Here is an 18,876-nt window from a genome sequence, read left to right on the forward strand (position 1 = left end):
CCCCTAACCCCAACCCCTAACCCCTAACCCCTAACTCTAACCCCCTGTGTGTCCTATGAATGTGTGTGTGTGACCTATGAGAGTGTGTGTGTGTGTGACCTATGAGAGTGTGTGTGTGTGTGTCCTATGAATGTGTGTGTGTGACCTATGAATGTGTGTGTGTGACCTATGAGAGTGTGTGTGTGTGTGACCTATGAGTGTGTGTGTGTGTGTGTCCTATGAGTGTGTGTGTGTGTGTGTCCTATGAGTGTGTGTGTGTGTGTGTCCTATGAGTGTGTGTGTGTGTGTGTGTGTGACCTATGAGAGTGTGTGTCTGTCCTATGAATGTGTGTGTGTGTGTGTCCTATGAATGTGTGTGTGTGTGTGTCCTATGAGTGTGTGTGTGTGTGTGTCCTATGAGTGTGTGTGTGTGTGTGTCCTATGAGTGTGTGTGTGTCCTATGAATGTGTGTGTGTGTCCTATGAATGTGTGTGTGTGTGTCCTATGAGTGTGTGTGTGTGTGTCCTATGAGTGTGTGTGATGTTTTGTAGTATGAACCTAAACTCTGAATGAGTTGACTTGACTTTTTTTTTTTTTTACAATGTTTTAACCTCAAAGCTCCTAAACCACCACAGGCCTGGACAGTGTGTGTGTGTGTGTGTTACTGTGTGTGTGTGTGTGTTACTGTGTGTGTGTGTGTGTGTGTGTGTGTTACTGTGTGTGTGCAGAGTTTATAACAGACAGAGAGTTAAACTGACCTGCTGACGCTACGACGAGCAGAGGGATCAAACTCTTCATCGTGGTCTTCATCACGGTCTTCATCACGGTCTTCCTTCTCCTTCCACGTCTCTGGTGTCTGGATCCAAACGTTGCTCATTTTTAAATGTTCTTTATCGTCTCTCATGCTGCGTGGACCAATCAGCCTTCATCTCATGCTGCGTGGACCAATCAGCCTTCATCACGTACTAACCCAGCAGCAGGATGACACTGACCCCCCCCCCCCCCCACTACCACCCCCACCAGCACCCCCCCACACGCCAGCAGGATGGCACTGAGCCAACACGCTAGGAGGATGCAAATATCCTCAAACAGTGACCAAGAGCCGTGTGTCCGTTTGGTGACACTGTGTTTGATCCCAGTATACCCAGTATACATCCTGATGGTCCCAGTATACATCCTGATGGTCCCAGTATACATCCTGATGGTCCCAGTATACATCCTGATGGTCCCAGTATACATCCTGATGGTCCCAGTACACATCCTGATGGTCCCAGTATACATCCTGATGGTCCCAGTATACATCCTGATGGTCCCAGTACACATCCTGATGGACCCAGTATACCCAGTGCACATCCTGATGGTCCCAGTACACATCCTGATGGACCCAGTACACATCCTGATGGACCCAGTATACATCCTGATGGTCCCATTATACCCAGTATACATCCTGATGGTCCCAGTATACATCCTGATGGTCCCAGTATACATCCTGATGGTCCCAGTATACCCAGTATACATCCTGATGGTCCCAGTATACATCCTGATGGTCCCAGTATACCCAGTATACATCCTGATGGTCCCAGTATACATCCTGATGGTCCCAGTACACCCAGTTAATTTGGGTCACGGCAGGTTTCTGGTTCTATCAGCTGTGTTGATAAAGCTCCATTCAAATGAGCTGAGTGTGTAACAGTGTGTGTGTGTGTGTGTGTGTGTGTGTGTGTGTGTGTGTGTGTGTGTGTGTGTGTTTTATGGAAATAGTTCTTATCTCAGAGCTCCTGAAGGCAGTGGAGGGGGTGTAGGGGTGGGGGTGGGGGGGGGCTGCGTACGGGGGGGGCGGGCCTGAACGTGACTGTTACACCGACTCTCTCTCATCATCATTCATTAGGAGTCATGTTTCTGCTGAATGTAAGTGTAATATTCACTTTGACCACCAGATGGCAGCAGTGTCACATTTTAATGTTTAACAACCAAAACAGGAAGTGGAAGACCTCACTTCACTTTATCCACACACGCACGCACACACACACACACACACACACACACACACACACACACACACAGAGGTTTCCAGGTATTTCCGGTCGAAGAGGAAACAGACTCCACATGTTCCTCTCCCAGCAGCTGAGCTCACTTTAGCTGCTGCTGCCGTCTCTCTGCTTCTTCTCCCCCGAACAACTCGCCTCTTCCTCGGCTGCTGCTCGGCGCGCGCATCGCCCGTTCCCCCGCGGCAGCGACACCAGGCGGCCAAACGGTGAATTACAGCAGTTGGATCACCAGGACAGCTTCAGTGCTTCTTATTGACTCTACAGTCTGTGAACTCTCATAGAGGGATGGACACTTATTTAATCTGTCCCCTGCTTGTAAGGGAGTGGATAGATTAATTATTAATAGTGTTTTGTAATTACTCTACATTTACATATCAGTACAATCACATCAGAGTTTAAAACCATAATATATATTATATAAAAATTAAGCAAATATCTCTTTAATAATGTTTGTATTTAGAAAACCAATCAGGAACACATGAGATCTATTTCCACCTGAACTGCATGAATACATTTATTTTAATTTAATTTAATTGAATTTAATTTAATTTAATGCAGGATTTAAAAGGTGAATTTGTGTATGTCATAAACATATCTCAAAATCAATATTTACTTTATTTATTTAAGTTCTTTTACTAAATTTACAAGCCTGAATTCTTTTGCTCAACATTTCATAATTCTGACTTTATTTCATGATCTGTCTTCAGGGTTTTCAAAATGTCTCATCACATCTAACCGTCACTAAATCTCATCAAATATGACTAAAGATTTAGTTTCAAACATGAAATCAACAGATTCATCACAAAGTAAAAACACTTCATAAAGAAGAAACACTTATTCTTACCATCCTGCACAGATCTGGAACATTTAACATCTGCTCGAGGAGCGTAGCTGTCATTAATCATCTCTAAACTTAAAATACTTTCAGATTTCAAGGAGGTTAAACTAACCCTAACCCTAACCCTGACCCCCTAATCCTGATTCCCTAACCCTGACCCCCTGACCCCCTAACCCCCTAACCCCCTAACCCTGACTATTGAATGAACTGAAAATGATCCAGAGACATTGGACACTGTTTAATATCCAGAAAATAGTGATTTAAGATTTAATATATGGACAAAAAGAGGTGTTATTATAATGCTTTGTTACACAAGGGGGCGCTGAAGAGGTTTCAGAGTAGAAATTGGAACAGTGAGATTAAAACAGGTTCATCCGAATGCTAACCCAGTCCAAAAAATAAGAAACAGACTCACATTTAGAAAATTGATGAATGTAATTTTAGTGTCTGCCTATAACTCTGAATCCAACCCTAACATGATCTTCAGTAAGGGGGGGGGGGGGGGGGGGGGGGTAAGGGTTCTTTAGGAGGACTCATCAAATATATAGAAAGGAGAAATTAACATATTCCCTCAGATTAATTCATCACTATATGACGAAGGTGGACGGACTTTATCCCCTAAGACAGGGGTGTCAAACATGCGGCCCGTGGGCCAGAACCGGCCCACCGAGAGGTGCAATCCGGCCCACTTTCTTTCCTGTGTACTTTTCCTTCCTTCCTCCCTTTCTTTATTCCATCTGTCCTTCCTCCCTTTCTTCCTTCCTTCTTACCTTTCTTTTTTCCTTTCTTCGTTCCTTCCTTCCATCTGTCCTTCCTCCCTTTCTTCCTTCCTTCCAACCTTCCTTTTTTCCTTTCTTCCTTCCTTCCAACCTTCCTTTTTTCCTTTCTTCCTTCTGTCCTTCCTTCCTTCCATCTGTCCTTCCTCCCTTTCTTCCTTCCTTCCAACCTTCCTTTTTTCCTTTCTTCCTTCCTTCCAACCTTCCTTTTTTCCTTTCTTCCTTCTGTCCTTCCTTCCTTCCATCTGTCCTTCCTACCTTTCTTGGTTCCTTGGTTCCTTTCTTTCCTTCCATCTGTATGTCTGTCCTTCACTGTCTGTCTTTCCTACCTTTCTTCCCTCCTTCCTTTTGCCTGTTTTTCCTTCCTGCCCTTCTTATTTCCTTCCTTCCTTCCTTCCTTCCTTCTTTCCCTCTTTCCCTCCATCTTTTTAATGATCCGGCCCACATCAGATCAAATTGGTCTGTATGTGGCCCTCGAATGGAAAAGAGTTTGACACCTCTGCCCTAAGACAAGACTTTACATGTAATAGCATCATTCCTCCCTGTGGGTTTTACTCCTGTGTTACATAGTTAAGGTTCATTTCTCACAATCCAACACAGAGAGGCCTAGATTTGATATAATAATGTTTTATTCCCTCTATTTATTGATTCATTTCACCTTTTTATTTGCAGTCCAAGTGGACAAAGACACTGTGAGACTAGTTGATAATAGAGACGCCTGATTGATGATGAATCTGATGGACATTGATTTAAACCTGGGTGCTTTCTGCTTCTGTCTATGTATTATTGATGTAAGCTCTTTTATTTATTTTGAAATTGATGATTTATTTGTTTTTCTAGCATTTCTTTGCCTGTCTGTGTGTTTCCATCCCTTAGTCAGCTGTTGGTGCTGTGATGTAAAACTGTAAAAACTGGCATGAAGTAAAACATTTGTTGGCTGCCAATAAAAAAATAAAAAATAAAAAAAGCCTAATTTGAGTCTAAATAAAATCATGTGTTTAAAAACTCATGGACAAAAAACACTGAAGAGTTCATCCTGAGAAAAATCAATCAAATCAATTTCAGACCAATCATATCAAGGAAAGGCTCCGACTGATGACTTCACATCATTTATCATCATGGATCAACCTCAAACATTATATCTTTCATTTCAGTCTAGTTTTCCTTAAAATGAAGAATCAGAGCCACAGTGGTTCTACAGAGACGATGAAGCATGTGAGGACAACTCAACCACTAACGTCCGTATTTTCACACAGTGATGTGACGTCATGTTCAGTCCTTCCATCATCCAGACACACAGCAAGTAACATAACTTAGTATTATTATTATATTATCATCATCATCATCATCATCATCATCATTATTAGGGTTATTAGTGGACAGTGGTGCAGCTGGGGTCAATCACACACAGAAACAGACTGATTGATGCTGTTAGGGAGATCTATCATCTCTTTATTTCACACAGTGTTACACTGATAGTTAACCTGCTCAGTTACTGACACATTTAAATACCAGTTATATCTCTAATCCACTGCCTGTAGGCGCAGACGTCCATGAAGTCACTCCACCGTGTGCGGACAATACCAACAGTGACTCCAACCAGAACTCCATTCTGCACCAGACTGCCACCAGAATCACCCTGAGAGAGAGAGACAGAGAGAGAGAGAGAGACAATTAATAAGAGACAGTGATGAGAGAGAGAGACAGAGAGAGAGAGAGAGACAGAGAGAAACAGAGAGAGAGAGAGAGAGACATTACAGACTTACTGGGCAGACTTCACATCGTTGGCGGTCCAGGGAGCACAGTGTATGATCTATTGGAGGTGTCTGTCCATTACGTGCCATATCTTGGTCTCGGAGAGTGCAGTCTTGAGCCAGATTAATTGTATGACACTTCAGATTCCTGGCTTTATTGATGTCTGTGGATTTAAAGAAACAAATATAACTGTCTTTATTACATTAAAATATAAAATATTTACTAAATAAATATCACAATATAAAATATTCATTTTGAATGAAGTCTGGCTCCTACTCACATCTTCCTCTCTTCCAGTCATAGTCTGTATAGGACCATCCTATGACCCTGTAGGGGTTGTTTATAATTGTAGGTGCACATCCAATAGGAGGGAGATCGATAGTGGGAAGGGCACTTCTTTCAGGCAATCTAATAAGCATGATGTCATGTTTGCGACCATCTGGATCTTCATAGATATGCTTATCAGAAAATGGGGTGATTATCTGCCTTGTTTCCTGTTCATCTGGATGTTTGCCCAAACCCACTTTAAAGAACCTGAGAAGACAAAGAAGGAAAGCAGGAAGTGACATCAGAGATTCTCAGGTATGAGTTCATTATTTCATCATTTAGTAGATTAATAAATGTGTTGCTGTGCAGAGCCTGTGTTAAAGGTCAGTCTGTAAGTCTATATAATATGTTGAGTCAGATAAAGACTCTGTGGACATTATAATATTAACAAGCTGTCTGTAATTCATCTTTAAACACACATTTATATCTGTGACTAATAATCATCTTTAATTGTTGAAGCCAGTCTTAATAAAACACTTACCATTTATCACAGTGACCAGCAGTGAGGACCCATTCTGGATGGATCAGGTTCCCTCCACAGAACTTTGAGGTAAAAATAAGTCCCCTCAGAACCACGTAGTGCTGACCCTCATCTTCAGGACAGTTGTCCTGGGTGTTCATCACTCTCTTCTGAACGTCCGCAGCAGCAACTACAGAGAAGACCAACAGGAGAGAGTGTGAGAGAGAGAGACTGAACAGAGATGAGGCAGTAGTGAATGACTACCAAATATAAAAAAAGCAATAAAACAAATATAAGGCACTAAAGATAAGAATATGCATGTACACACATAAAATCAACTCTACATGGTGTCAGAGGCCAAAGAGAAGAGGAGGGAGAGAAGAAGAGAGGGATGGCTGGGAGTGTAGAGGTGCAGCAGCTCAGAGAGGTAAGGTGGGGCAAGGCCATTCAAGGCTTTTATTTTATTGCTTTTATCTTTCTATTGTCTACTTCTACTTTATTCTGCTTCTATTGTGTTATCTATTTATTCTGTTTTATCTCTTTGTGCAGCACTTTGGAAACCTTTTGTTTGTTAAAATCCTGCTATATATGTGAGTATTAGGGCCAGGCCCCTCCCAAAAAAAGTCTGGCACAAGAAAGAAAGGCTTTTTCTTGTGCTGGGCTGTTTTTCTTTTCTTTTTTTTGTACAATTCGCTTAATTCTCTAATTTCCGATGCTGTCCTTCGCACGTGAATGCATCATGCTTACTGCGTACCTTTACCTGCAGAGTGAGGCAGATGACGGCACAACGTCTAATGGACATTTCTTTTAGTGTGCGTCCATAAATATGTGATTTTATGTTCTGTTAGAGTTTATATGTCGCTATAAGAGCTAGCTGCTGTTATAAGCTGCAATACTTTATGAATATTAAGTTAGGGTAGCGTGCTGGTTAACCATGCTGTACAATCCCCTTTGCTTTTATAACTTTAGTTTTACTCAGTAACGGATGTGATATCAAATGTAGCCGAGTACATGACAGGTCTTTAAAACTACTTTTAAAAGTACAACAAACTACTCAATTACAGTAACTCGACTATGTAATGTGTTACTTTCCACCTCTGGTAATAGATTACAGATTACTAGTTACTCTGTTCAACATGTAATAGATTACTAGTTACTCTGTTCAACATGTAATAGATTACTAGTTACTCTGTTCCACATGTAATCAGTAATGTAACTTATTACATTTAATTCTGCTGCTTCTACTGAACACTGACATGATTTATGAGAGAGGTCATTTCTTATAAAGCAACATTTATCTCTCATTTGAAAATGTATTCATTACTTCATGTAGAATATAAAATGTTTGGAATATAAAATAAAGATATTAAAAGTCTGGCATGGAGTTTAATTGGTACTGTGCTCCAAATAAGCTCACATCATGATTTCTTTACTAAATATTAAACATATTAAAAACAGCAATATATGTTTTCAGTAACATGTTCAATATTAAAACATGAGTAAAATCCTGCAGGTGTGACTTCAGATGCAATAATCTACATTTTCATCAGAAACATTAAACTTTTATATTTTATCATTAAATTATAAACACTTTTAAACTTAACTAGCTACTGCATCTCAACATCATGCTGCTGTTACTGAGTTTCTAACATGTTAGAGTTCAGAGATCAGAGTTTCTAACATGTTAGAGTTCAGAGATCAGAGTTTATAACATGTTAGAGTTCAGAGATCAGAGTTTCTAACATGTTAGAGTTCAGAGATCAGAGTTTCTAACATGTTAGAGTTCAGAGATCAGAGTTTATAACATGTTAGAGTTCAGAGATCAGAGTTTCTAACATGTTAGAGTTCAGAGATCAGAGTTTATAACATGTTAGAGTTCAGAGATCAGAGTTTATAACATGTTAGAGTTCAGAGATCAGAGTTTATAACATGTTAGAGTTCAGAGATCAGAGTTTATAACATGTTAGAGTTCAGAGATCAGAGTTTCTAACATGTTAGAGTTCAGAGATCAGAGTTTATAACATGTTAGAGTTCAGAGATCAGAGTTTATAACATGTTAGAGTTCAGAGATCAGAGTTTATAACATGTTAGAGTTCAGAGATCAGAGTTTATAACATGTTAGAGTTCAGAGATCAGAGTTTATAACAGACAGAGAGTTAAACTGACCTGCTGACGCTACGACGAGCAGAGGGATCAAACTCTTCATCGCGGTCTTCATCACGGTCTTCCTTCTCCTTCCACGTCTCTGGTGTCTGGATCCAAACGTTGCTCATTTTTAAATGTTCTTTATCGTCTCTCATGCTGCGTGGACCAATCAGCCTTCATCTCATGCTGCGTGGACCAATCAGCCTTCATCTCATGCTGCGTGGACCAACCAGGTTTCATCACGTCCTCTGGAGCCGTTCCTGTGAACACGCCAGCACGAGGAATTCTACAGATTCATATCACATGCAAATGACAGCCAGTGTTTCTTTGTCCGTTTGGTGACACTGGTGAAACTTTTCACATGCAAATATCCTGTTAAACAATAACCGCTGTGTTTGAAGCCTTCCTCCATATGGACCAGTACACATCCTGATGGTCCCAGTATACATCCTGATGGTCCCAGTATACATCCTGATGGTCCCAGTGCACATCCTGATGGTCCCAGTATACATCCTGATGGTCCCAGTATACATCCTGATGGTCCCAGTACACATCCTGATGGTCCCAGTATACATCCTGATGGTCCCAGTATACCCAGTATACATCCTCATGGTCCCAGTATACATCCTGATGGTCCCAGTATACATCCTGATGGTCCCAGTATACCCAGTATACATCCTGATGGTCCCAGTATACATCCTGATGGTCCCAGTATACATCCTGATGGTCCCAGTATACCCAGTATACATCCTGATGGTCCCAGTATACATCCTGATGGTCCCAGTATACATCCTGATGGTCCCAGTATACCCAGTATACATCCTGATGGTCCCAGTATACCCAGTATACATCCTGATGGTCCCAGTATACATCCTGATGGTCCCAGTATACCCAGTATACATCCTGATGGTCCCAGTATACCCAGTATACATCCTGATGGTCCCAGTATACATCCTAATGGTCCCAGTATACATCCTGATGGTCCCAGTATACATCCTGATGGTCCCAGTATACATCCTGATGGTCCCAGTATACCCAGTATACATCCTGATGGTCCCAGTATACCCAGTATACATCCTGATGGTCCCAGTATACATCCTGATGGTCCCAGTATACATCCTGATGGTCCCAGTATACCCAGTATACATCCTGATGGTCCCAGTATACCCAGTATACATCCTGATGGTCCAAGTAAACATCCTGATGGTCCCAGTATACATCCTGATGGTCCCAGTATACCCAGTATACATCCTGATGGTCCCAGTATACCCAGTATACATCCTGATGGTCCAAGTAAACATCCTGATGGTCCCAGTATACCCAGTATACATCCTGATGGTCCCAGTATACATCCTGATGGTCCCAGTATACCCAGTATACATCCTGATGGTCCCAGTATACCCAGTATACATCCTGATGGTCCCAGTATCAGTGAAGGGTCAGTTTGGGTCACGGCCATTCAAATGAGCTGAGTGTGTAACAGTGTGTGTGTGTGTGTGTGTGTGTGTGTGTGTGTGTGTGTGTGTGTGTGTGTGTGTATGTGTGTGTGTGTGTGTGTGTGTGTGTTATGGAAATGCTTCTTATCTCAGAGCTCCTGAAGGCAGTTTACAGGTTTGCATGTCGTAGAAGGCCTTCTCTGTCCAACTGCCTGGTCCGGTGCCGTGAGGATGACCCGGGTCGGCTGGCCTTCTCTGTCAGACTGCCTGGTCCGGTGCTGTGAGGGTGATCCGGATCGGCTGGTCCGGGTCGGACTGCCTGGTCCGGTGCTGTGAGGGTGATCCGGATCGGCTGGTTTCTGTAGGACTGCCTGGTCCGGTGCTGTGAGGATGATCCGGGTTGGCTGGTTTCTGTGGGACTGCCTGGTCCGGTGCTGTGAGGGTGATCCGGATCGGCTGGTTTCTGTGGGACTGCCTGGTCCGGTGCCGTGAGGATGATCCGGGTCGGCTGGTCCGGGTCGGACTGCCTGGTCCGGTGCTGTGAGGGTGATCCGGATCGGCTGGTTTCTGTAGGACTGCCTGGTCCGGTGCTGTGAGGATGATCCGGGTCGGCTGGTTTCTGTAGGACTGCCCGGTCCGGTGCCGTGAGGATGATCCGGGTCGGCTGGTCCGGGTCGGACTGCCTGGTCCGGTGCTGTGAGGGTGATCCGGATCGGCTGGTTTCTGTCAGACTGCCTGGTCCGGTGCCGTGAGGATGATCCGGGTCGGCTGGCCTTCTGTCAGACTGCCTGGTCCGGTGCTGTGAGGATGACCCGGGTCGGCTGGTTTCTGTCAGACTGCCTGGTCCGGTGCTGTGAGGATGATCCGGGTCGGCTGGTCCGGGTCGGACTGCCTGGTCCGGTGCTGTGAGGGTGATCCGGATCGGCTGGTTTCTGTAGGACTGCCTGGTCCGGTGCTGTGAGGATGATCCGGGTCGGCTGGTCCGGGTCGGACTGCCTGGTCCGGTGCTGTGAGGGTGATCCGGATCGGCTGGTTTCTGTAGGACTGCCTGGTCCGGTGCCGTGAGGATGATCCGGGTCGGCTGGCCTTCTGTCAGACTTGATGTCAGGCTGCATGGACCAATCAGCCTTCATCTCATGCTGCATGGACCAATCAGCTTTCATCACGTCCTCTGCAGCCGTTCCTATGAACACGCCAGCAGGATGACACCCCCCCCCCCCTCAACCCCCCCCCCCCACACACACATACAGCAGCAGGATGACACCCCCCCCCTCAACCCCCCCCCCCCCCCCCCCACACACACACACACACGCCAGCAGTCTAAGGAAACGTTTCACATGCAAATATCCTCGTTAAACAATAACCAGGAGTCAGTTTGTCCGTTTGCTGCCGCTGTGTTTGATCCCAGTACACATCCTGATGGTCCCAGTACACATCCTGATGGTCCCAGTATACATCCTGATGGTCCCAGTATACATCCTGATGGTCCCAGTATACATCCTGATGGTCCCAGTACACATCCTGATGGTCCCAGTATACATCCTGATGGTCCCAGTACACATCCTGATGGTCCCAGTATACATCCTGATGTTCCCAGTATACATCCTGATGGTCCCAGTATACATCCTGATGTTCCCAGTATACATCCTGATGGTCCCAGTATACATCCTGATGGTCCCAGTATACCCAGTATACATCCTGATGGTCCCAGTACACATCCTGATGTTCCCAGTACACATCCTGATGGTCCCAGTATACATCCTGATGTTCCCAGTACACATCCTGATGGTCCCAGTATACCCAGTATACATCCTGATGGGCCTGGTACCATCAGAGACAGAGGGAATGTTACAGCTGCTGACTTCATCCATATCCAGCCCCCCCCCCTCCCCCCCAACAGGCAAAAACACTGGGAACACCTCCAACCCCTCCCCCCCAACAGGCAAGAACAGTGGGAACACCTGCACCCCCTCCCCCCCAACAGGCATGAACACTGGGAACACCTGCACCCCCTCCCCCCCAACAGGCAAGAACACAGGGAACACCTCCACCCCCTCCCCCCCAACAGGCAAGAACACTGGGAACACCTGCACCCCCTCCCCCCCAACAGGCAAGAACACTGGGAACACCTCCACCCCCTCCCCCCCAACAGGCAAGAACACTGGGAACACCTCCACCCCCTCCCCCCCAACAGGCAAGAACACTGGGAACACCTGCACCCCCTCCCCCCCAACAGGCAAGAACACTGGGAACACCTCCACCCCCTCCCCCCCAACAGGCAAGAACACTGGGAACACCTGAGGGAGCTGTTCCAGTTCAGACAGGCAGCCAGCCACGGCCGCAGCCAAATTCGGCGCCGCCATCGGACCCCGCCTGTCACACCGGGGGGTAAAAGCGGCGAAGGCGTGGGATGTGGGGGTGGGGAAGTGTAGTATATGTGCATGTGTGTAAGTGTCCATGGATGCGTGTGTGTACATAAGCCCGGAGAGTTTCTCCGTCCCGCTTCACAATCAGTGCCTCAGTTCGTAGGGTGTCATCGCGATAACACAGCAAGTTGCCATGGAGACGTCCCTGATCGTGTCTCAGTCCGAGTCAACAATCAACAGGCGTCCGTGAAGAAGGGAGGGAGGGAGAAGAATACAGGGCGTCTCACTGCAGCGATCTCATGGGGGAGTTGTTTTCAGCAGCGGCCTTGGCCAAGGCCGGTGCTGCGGAAGGCTGGAATGCAGATTAGATTGTGATTGTTTGGGTTAAGGCGAGTAGTCGTATTTCAATAGACACGGCTTACCCCCCTTTCCATTTCTGGTCTTCAGATCGATCCCTTTGCCCGCCAAAAGCCGAAAGCTTCTCCAAGATAATTCCCATGTTGCGATCTATGACCACATTCTGAGCACTAATAGCTCTGTCCATGTTTTCCATGTTGCGGTTCATACTTGCAGTCTGAGTGCTAACAGCTCTGCCCACTCCCTCAATCATGTCGAGGAGCTTCGTGGAGATTTGCACTGCTGACATCGACCCCCGAATTTCCCGATACACCAGGGCAATGCCTATTCCAATCAGCAGATAGCCTGTTATCATGGTTCCGAATATGTATACATCCTCGATGTCCTCAACGGAAAGAATCGCCAGGCACACGACCCTCCACCTCTCCCACGAGTCCATCGTGTAGCCAGCAGCGAACGTTCCATCAGGACAGACAGGTTCCCCCGAACCCAGGCTTCTCGTCGAGAAAATTCTGTCAATTGCGTTGAGAGACCAGTTGACCAATTCCATGATTTCAGATTTAGAGAGCAATGCAGAGAGAGGCTCCAAGTTGAGACAAGACAGCACGAGACGTAAGAAGCAAAGCAGGGAAGATAAGGGAGAAGGAGAGAGAGGGAGAAATGCGACCGCCTTCGTTGAGAGCAGGAAAAAGACAACAGGCAAGAACACTGGGAACACCTGCACCCCCTCCCCCCCAACAGGCAAGAACCCTGGGAACACCTGCACCCCCTCCCCCCCAACAGGCAAGAACCCTGGGAACACCTCCAACCCCTCCCCCCCAACAGGCAAGAACCCTGGGAACACCTCCAACCCCTCCCCCCCAACAGGCAAGAACAGTGGGAACACCTGCACCCCCTCCCACCCAACAGGCAAGAACACTGGGAACACCTGCACCCCCTCCCCCCCAACAGGCAAGAACACTGAGAACACCTGCACCCCCTCCCACCCAACAGGCAAGAACACTGGGAACACCTGCACCCCCTCCCACCCAACAGGCAAGAACACAGGGAACACAGGGAACACAGGGAACACAGGGAACACAGGGAACACAGGGAACACCCCCCCCCCCACTGGGAACACTTTATAAAAACTAAAACCCTTCAACATTATTTATTAGGGAGAGAAAACAAAGCCTCTTTATCGTCTCTCATGCTGCGTGGACCAATCAGCTTTCATCACGTCCTCTGGAGCTGTTCCTATGAACACAGCAGCAGGATGACCCCCCCCCCCCCACACACACACATACAGCAGCAGGATGACCCCCCCCCCCCCCCCCACACGCCAGCAGTCTAAGGAAACGTTTCACATGCAAATATCCTCGTTAAACAATAACCAGGAGTCAGTTTGTCCGTTTGCTGCCGCTGTGTTTGATCCCAGTATACATCCTGATGGTCCCAGTATACATCCTGATGGTCCCAGTATACATCCTGATGATCCCAGTACACATCCTGATGGTCCCAGTGCACATCCTGATGGTCCCAGTACACATCCTGATGGTCCCAGTTTACATCCTGATGGTCCCAGTATACCCAGTATACATCCTGATGGTCCCAGTACACATCCTGATGGTCCCAGTATACATCCTGATGGTCCCAGTATACATCCTGATGGTCCCAGTATACATCCTGATGGTCCCAGTATCAGTGAAGGGTTAGTTTGGGTCACGGCAGGTTTCTGGTTCTATCAGCTGTGTTGAGAAAGCTCCATTCAAATGAGCTGAGTGTGTAACAGTGTGTGTGTGTGTGCCTGCATGTGTATATGTGTGTGTGTGTGTGTGTGTGTGTGTGTGTGTGTGTGCCTGCATGTGTATATGTGTGTGTGTGTGTGTGTGTTATGGAAATAGTTCTTATCTCAGAGCTCCTTTCTGTGTAGAATAGTTTATTGCCATTGTGTAATGTGTGTGTGTAATATGTAGTGTGTGTGTGTGTGCCTGTGTGTGTGTGTAGTGTGTAATGTGTAGTGTGTAATGTGTAATGTGTAGTGTGTGTGTGTGTGAGTGTGTGAGTGTGTGTATATGTGTGTGTGTAATGTGTAATGTAATGTGTAGTGTGTGTAAAGAGGAGACATTACTGATAGCAGGACAGACTGATGGGAGGTCCTTTGCTGCATGTCACACCCCCCCCCCCCCCCCCCATCACACAGTGCTACACATACAGGACCCCCCCCCCTCATCACACAGGGCTACACATACAGGACCCCCCCCTCTCCCATGTTTCCTGTCGGTTTACTGATGAATAAAAGGCGTCTATGCCAACAACACCTTTAAACCCCCCCCCCCCCCCCCCCAAACCCAGCAGAACAGTGTTCATAGAGTTAAAGTTACAGTGAACTAAAGCGTTCCTTCTGTAATCTGTTATTAATCTGATGAAGTCTGCTGGAGACAGACTGGCCCACACACTGCTGCATGAGCCCCTCTGTGTGAGGAAGAGAGGTGGCGCCGCCTGGTGGTGACTGATGGTAACGGCAGGAAACTGGCCCACACACTGCTGCATGAACCCCTCTGTGTGAGGAAGAGAGGTGGCGCCGCCTGGTGGTGACTGATGGTAACAGCAGGAAACTGGCCCACACACTGCTGCATGAACCCCTCTGTGTGAGGAAGAGAGGTGGCGCCGTCTGGTGGTGACTGATGGTAACAGCAGGAAACTGGCCCAGACACTGCTGCATGAACCCCTCTGTGTGAGGAAGAGAGGTGAGAGGTGGCGCCGCCTGGTGGTGACTGATGGTAACAGCAGGAAACTGGCCCAGACACTGCTGTATGAGCCCCTCTGTGAGAGGAAGAGAGGTGGCGCCGCCTGGTGGTGACTGATGGTAACAGCAGGAAACTGGCCCACACACTGCTGCATGAACCCCTCTGTGTGAGGAAGAGAGGTAGCGCCGCCTGGTGGTGACTGATGGTAACAGCAGGAAACTGGCCCACACACTGCTGCATGAACCCCTCTGTGTGAGGAAGAGAGGTGGCGCCGCCTGGTGGTGACTGATGGTAACAGCAGGAAACTGGCCCAGACACTGCTGTATGAGCCCCTCTGTGTGAGGAAGAGAGGTGAGAGGTGGCGCCGCCTGGTGGTGACTGATGGTAACAGCAGGAAACTGGCCCAGACACTGCTGCATGAGCCCCTCTGTGTGAGGAAGAGAGGTGGCGCCGCCTGGTGGTGACTGATGGTAACAGCAGGAAACTGGCCCACACTGCTGCATGAACCCCTCTGTGTGAGGAAGAGAGGTGGCGCCGTCTGGTGGTGACTGATGGTAACAGCAGGAAACTGGCCCACACACTGCTGCATGAGCCCCTCTGTGTGAGGAAGAGAGGTGGCGCCGCCTGGTGGTGACTGATGGTAACAGCAGGAAACTGGCCCACACACTGCTGCATGAACCCCTCTGTGTGAGGAAGAGAGGTGGCGCCGCCTGGTGGTGACTGATGGTAACAGCACGAAACTGGCCCACACACTGCTGCATGAACCCCTCTGTGTGAGGAAGAGAGGTGGCGCCGCCTGGTGGTGACTGATGGTAACAGCAGGAAACTGGCCCACACACTGCTGTATGAACCCCTCTGTGTGAGGAAGAGAGGTGGCGCCGCCTGGTGGTGACTGATGGTAACAGCAGGAAACTGGCCCAGATACTGCTGTATGAGCCCCTCTGTGTGAGGAAGAGAGGTGGCGCCGTCTGGTGGTGACTGATGGTAACAGCAGGAAACTGGCCCAGACACTGCTGCATGAACCCCTCTGTGTGAGGAAGAGAGGTGAGAGGTGGCGCCGCCTGGTGGTGACTGATGGTAACAGCAGGAAACTGGCCCAGACACTGCTGTATGAGCCCCTCTGTGAGAGGAAGAGAGGTGGCGCCGCCTGGTGGTGACTGATGGTAACAGCAGGAAACTGGCCCACACACTGCTGCATGAACCCCTCTGTGTGAGGAAGAGAGGTGGCGCCGCCTGGTGGTGACTGATGGTAACAGCAGGAAACTGGCCCACACACTGCTGCATGAACCCCTCTGTGTGAGGAAGAGAGGTGGCGCCGCCTGGTGGTGACTGATGGTAACAGCAGGAAACTGGCCCAGACACTGCTGCATGAACCCCTCTGTGTGAGGAAGAGAGGTGAGAGGTGGCGCCGCCTGGTGGTGACTGATGGTAACAGCAGGAAACTGGCCCAGACACTGCTGCATGAGCCCCTCTGTGTGAGGAAGAGAGGTGGCGCCGCCTGGTGGTGACTGATGGTAACAGCAGGAAACTGGCCCACACTGCTGCATGAACCCCTCTGTGTGAGGAAGAGAGGTGGCGCCGTCTGGTGGTGACTGATGGTAACAGCAGGAAACTGGCCCACACACTGCTGCATGAGCCCCTCTGTGTGAGGAAGAGAGGTGGCGCCGCCTGGTGGTGACTGATGGTAACAGCAGGAAACTGGCCCACACACTGCTGCATGAGCCCCTCTGTGTGAGGAAGAGAGGTGGCGCCGCCTGGTGGTGACTGATGGTAACAGCAGGAAACTGGCCCACACACTGCTGTATGAGCCCCTCTGTGTGAGGAAGAGAGGTGGCGCCGCCTGGTGGTGACTGATGGTAACGGCAGGAAACTGGCCCACACACTGCTGCATGAACCCCTCTGTGTGAGGAAGAGAGGTGGCGCCGCCTGGTGGTGACTGATGGTAACAGCAGGAAACTGGCCCACACACTGCTGTATGAGCCCCTCTGTATGACGAAGAGAGGTGGCGCCGTCTGGTGGTGACTGATGGTAACAGCAGGAAACTGGCCCACACACTGCTGCATGAGCCCCTCTGTGTGAGGAAGAGAGGTGGCGCCGCCTGGTGGTGACTGATGGTAACAGCAGGAAACTGGCCCACACACTGCTGCATGAGCCCCTCTGTGTGAGGAAGAGAGGTGGCGCCGCCTGGTGGTGACTGATGGTAACAGCAGGAAACTGGCCCACACACTGCTGCATGAGCCCCTCTGTGTGAGGAAGAGAGGTGGCGCCGCCTGGTGGTGACTGATGGTAACGGCAGGAAAATGGCAGACACACACTGCTGCATGAACCCCTCTGTGTGAGGAAAAGAGGTGGCGCCGCCTGGTGGTGACTGATGGTAACAGCAGGAAACTGGCCCAGATACTGCTGTATGAACCCCTCTGTGTGAGGAAGAGAGGTGGCGCCGCCTGGTGGTGACTGATGGTAACAGCAGGAAACTGGCCCACACACTGCTGTATGAGCCCCTCTGTGTGAGGAAGAGAGGTGGCGCCGCCTGGTGGTGACTGATGGTAACAGCAGGAAACTGGCCCACACACTGCTGCATGAGCCCCTCTGTGTGAGGAAGAGAGGTGGCGCCGCCTGGTGGTGACTGATGGTAACAGCAGGAAGAACAACAACAACCAATAATTCATCCAAATGACACTTCACTCTGAGTCTGGTTCTGAGGGTTCTCCCACTCTGAGTCTGGTTCTGAGGGTTCTTCCTGTTAAAAGACGTTCTCCCACTCTGAGTCTGGTTCTGAGGGTTCTTCCTGTTAAAAGATGTTCTCCCACTCTGAGTCTGGTTCTGAGGGTTCTCCCACTCTGAGTCTGGTTCTGAGGGTTCTCCCACTCTGAGTCTGGTTCTGAGGGTTCTTCCTGTTAAAAGATATTCTCCCACTCTGAGTCTGGTTCTGAGGGTTCTTCCTGTTAAAAGATGTTCTCCCACTCTGAGTCTGGTTCTGAGGGTTCTTCCTGTTAAAAGATGTTCTCCCACTCTGAGTCTGGTTCTGAGGGTTCTTCCTGTTAAAAGATGTTCTCCCACTCTGAGTCTGGTTCTGAGGGTTCTTCCTGTTAAAAGATGTTCTCCCACTCTGAGTCTGGTTCTGAGGGTTCTTCCTGTTAAAAGATGTTCTCCCACTCTGAGTCTGGTTCTGAGGGTTCTCTGCTCTAATGTAATTTTGTGGAAACTAAAAAAAAACTTTTACTGAGTTTTATCTTTGAAGAAAGTGTAAATTACTCGATCTGACATCAACCGTTGATTAATGTAATATTTGGATCCTACTTTCATCCATGGAGGGTCTCAGCTGTCCGTCCTTCAGAACCACAAGTACACACACCAGGTGGAAGATCTCAGAGAGCGACACCTTCATTCAGAAGATGACAGACAGGAAACAGGAAACGGGGTGGGGGGGTGTAGGGGGGGCTGGGGCTGCGTACGCGGCTCTAAACACTATTAGTTATTCCATCAGAGCGTCTTTATGAACTCGTCTATATTTAGTCTCTTATATGAGATCTTTCATTTCTCTGATTCTCTGAGTGGAACCTGAACTCATCACTGATGCTCTGTCTCCATCTAGTGGCGGGAACAGGGAACAGCACTGTGACTGCTCTTCCTCTTCAGAGCAGCTGCAGCTCGGCTTCC

The 18,876-nt window shown here is 48.2% G+C and overlaps 1 protein-coding gene across 1 annotated transcript; it reads right to left on the bottom strand.

The window, feature by feature from the left end:
- Positions 1–5,145: 5,145 nt before the first annotated feature.
- Positions 5,146–8,389, bottom strand: LOC128381787 (snake venom serine protease serpentokallikrein-1-like). The gene is made up of 5 exons (XM_053341824.1): positions 8,350–8,389; positions 6,205–6,373; positions 5,677–5,930; positions 5,408–5,559; positions 5,146–5,280 (listed from the first exon to the last, which is right to left on the bottom strand). The coding sequence occupies exons 1-5, from the start codon at positions 8,387–8,389 to the stop codon at positions 5,146–5,148; spliced, it is 750 nt and encodes a 249-aa protein (XP_053197799.1).
- Between the last annotated feature and the right edge of the window lie 10,487 nt (positions 8,390–18,876).

Source organism: Scomber japonicus, chromosome 20 (assembly GCF_027409825.1).
Source record: "Scomber japonicus isolate fScoJap1 chromosome 20, fScoJap1.pri, whole genome shotgun sequence".
Classification (NCBI taxonomy): Eukaryota; Metazoa; Chordata; class Actinopteri; order Scombriformes; family Scombridae; genus Scomber; species Scomber japonicus.

What these genes read in the sequence shown, in the direction of transcription:
- LOC128381787 (XM_053341824.1), bottom strand. Translation starts at nt 8,389, where the DNA reads ATGAAGAGTTTGATCCCTCTGCTCGTCGTAGCGTCAGCAG. An exon ending in GCTCGTCGTAGCGTCAGCAG is followed by an intron (nt 6,374 to 8,349) that starts GTCAGTTTAACT and finishes TCTTCTCTGTAG; the next exon opens with TTGCTGCTGCGGACGTTCAG. An exon ending in TGACTGGAAGAGAGGAAGAT is followed by an intron (nt 5,560 to 5,676) that starts GTGAGTAGGAGC and finishes TTAAATCCACAG; the next exon opens with ACATCAATAAAGCCAGGAAT.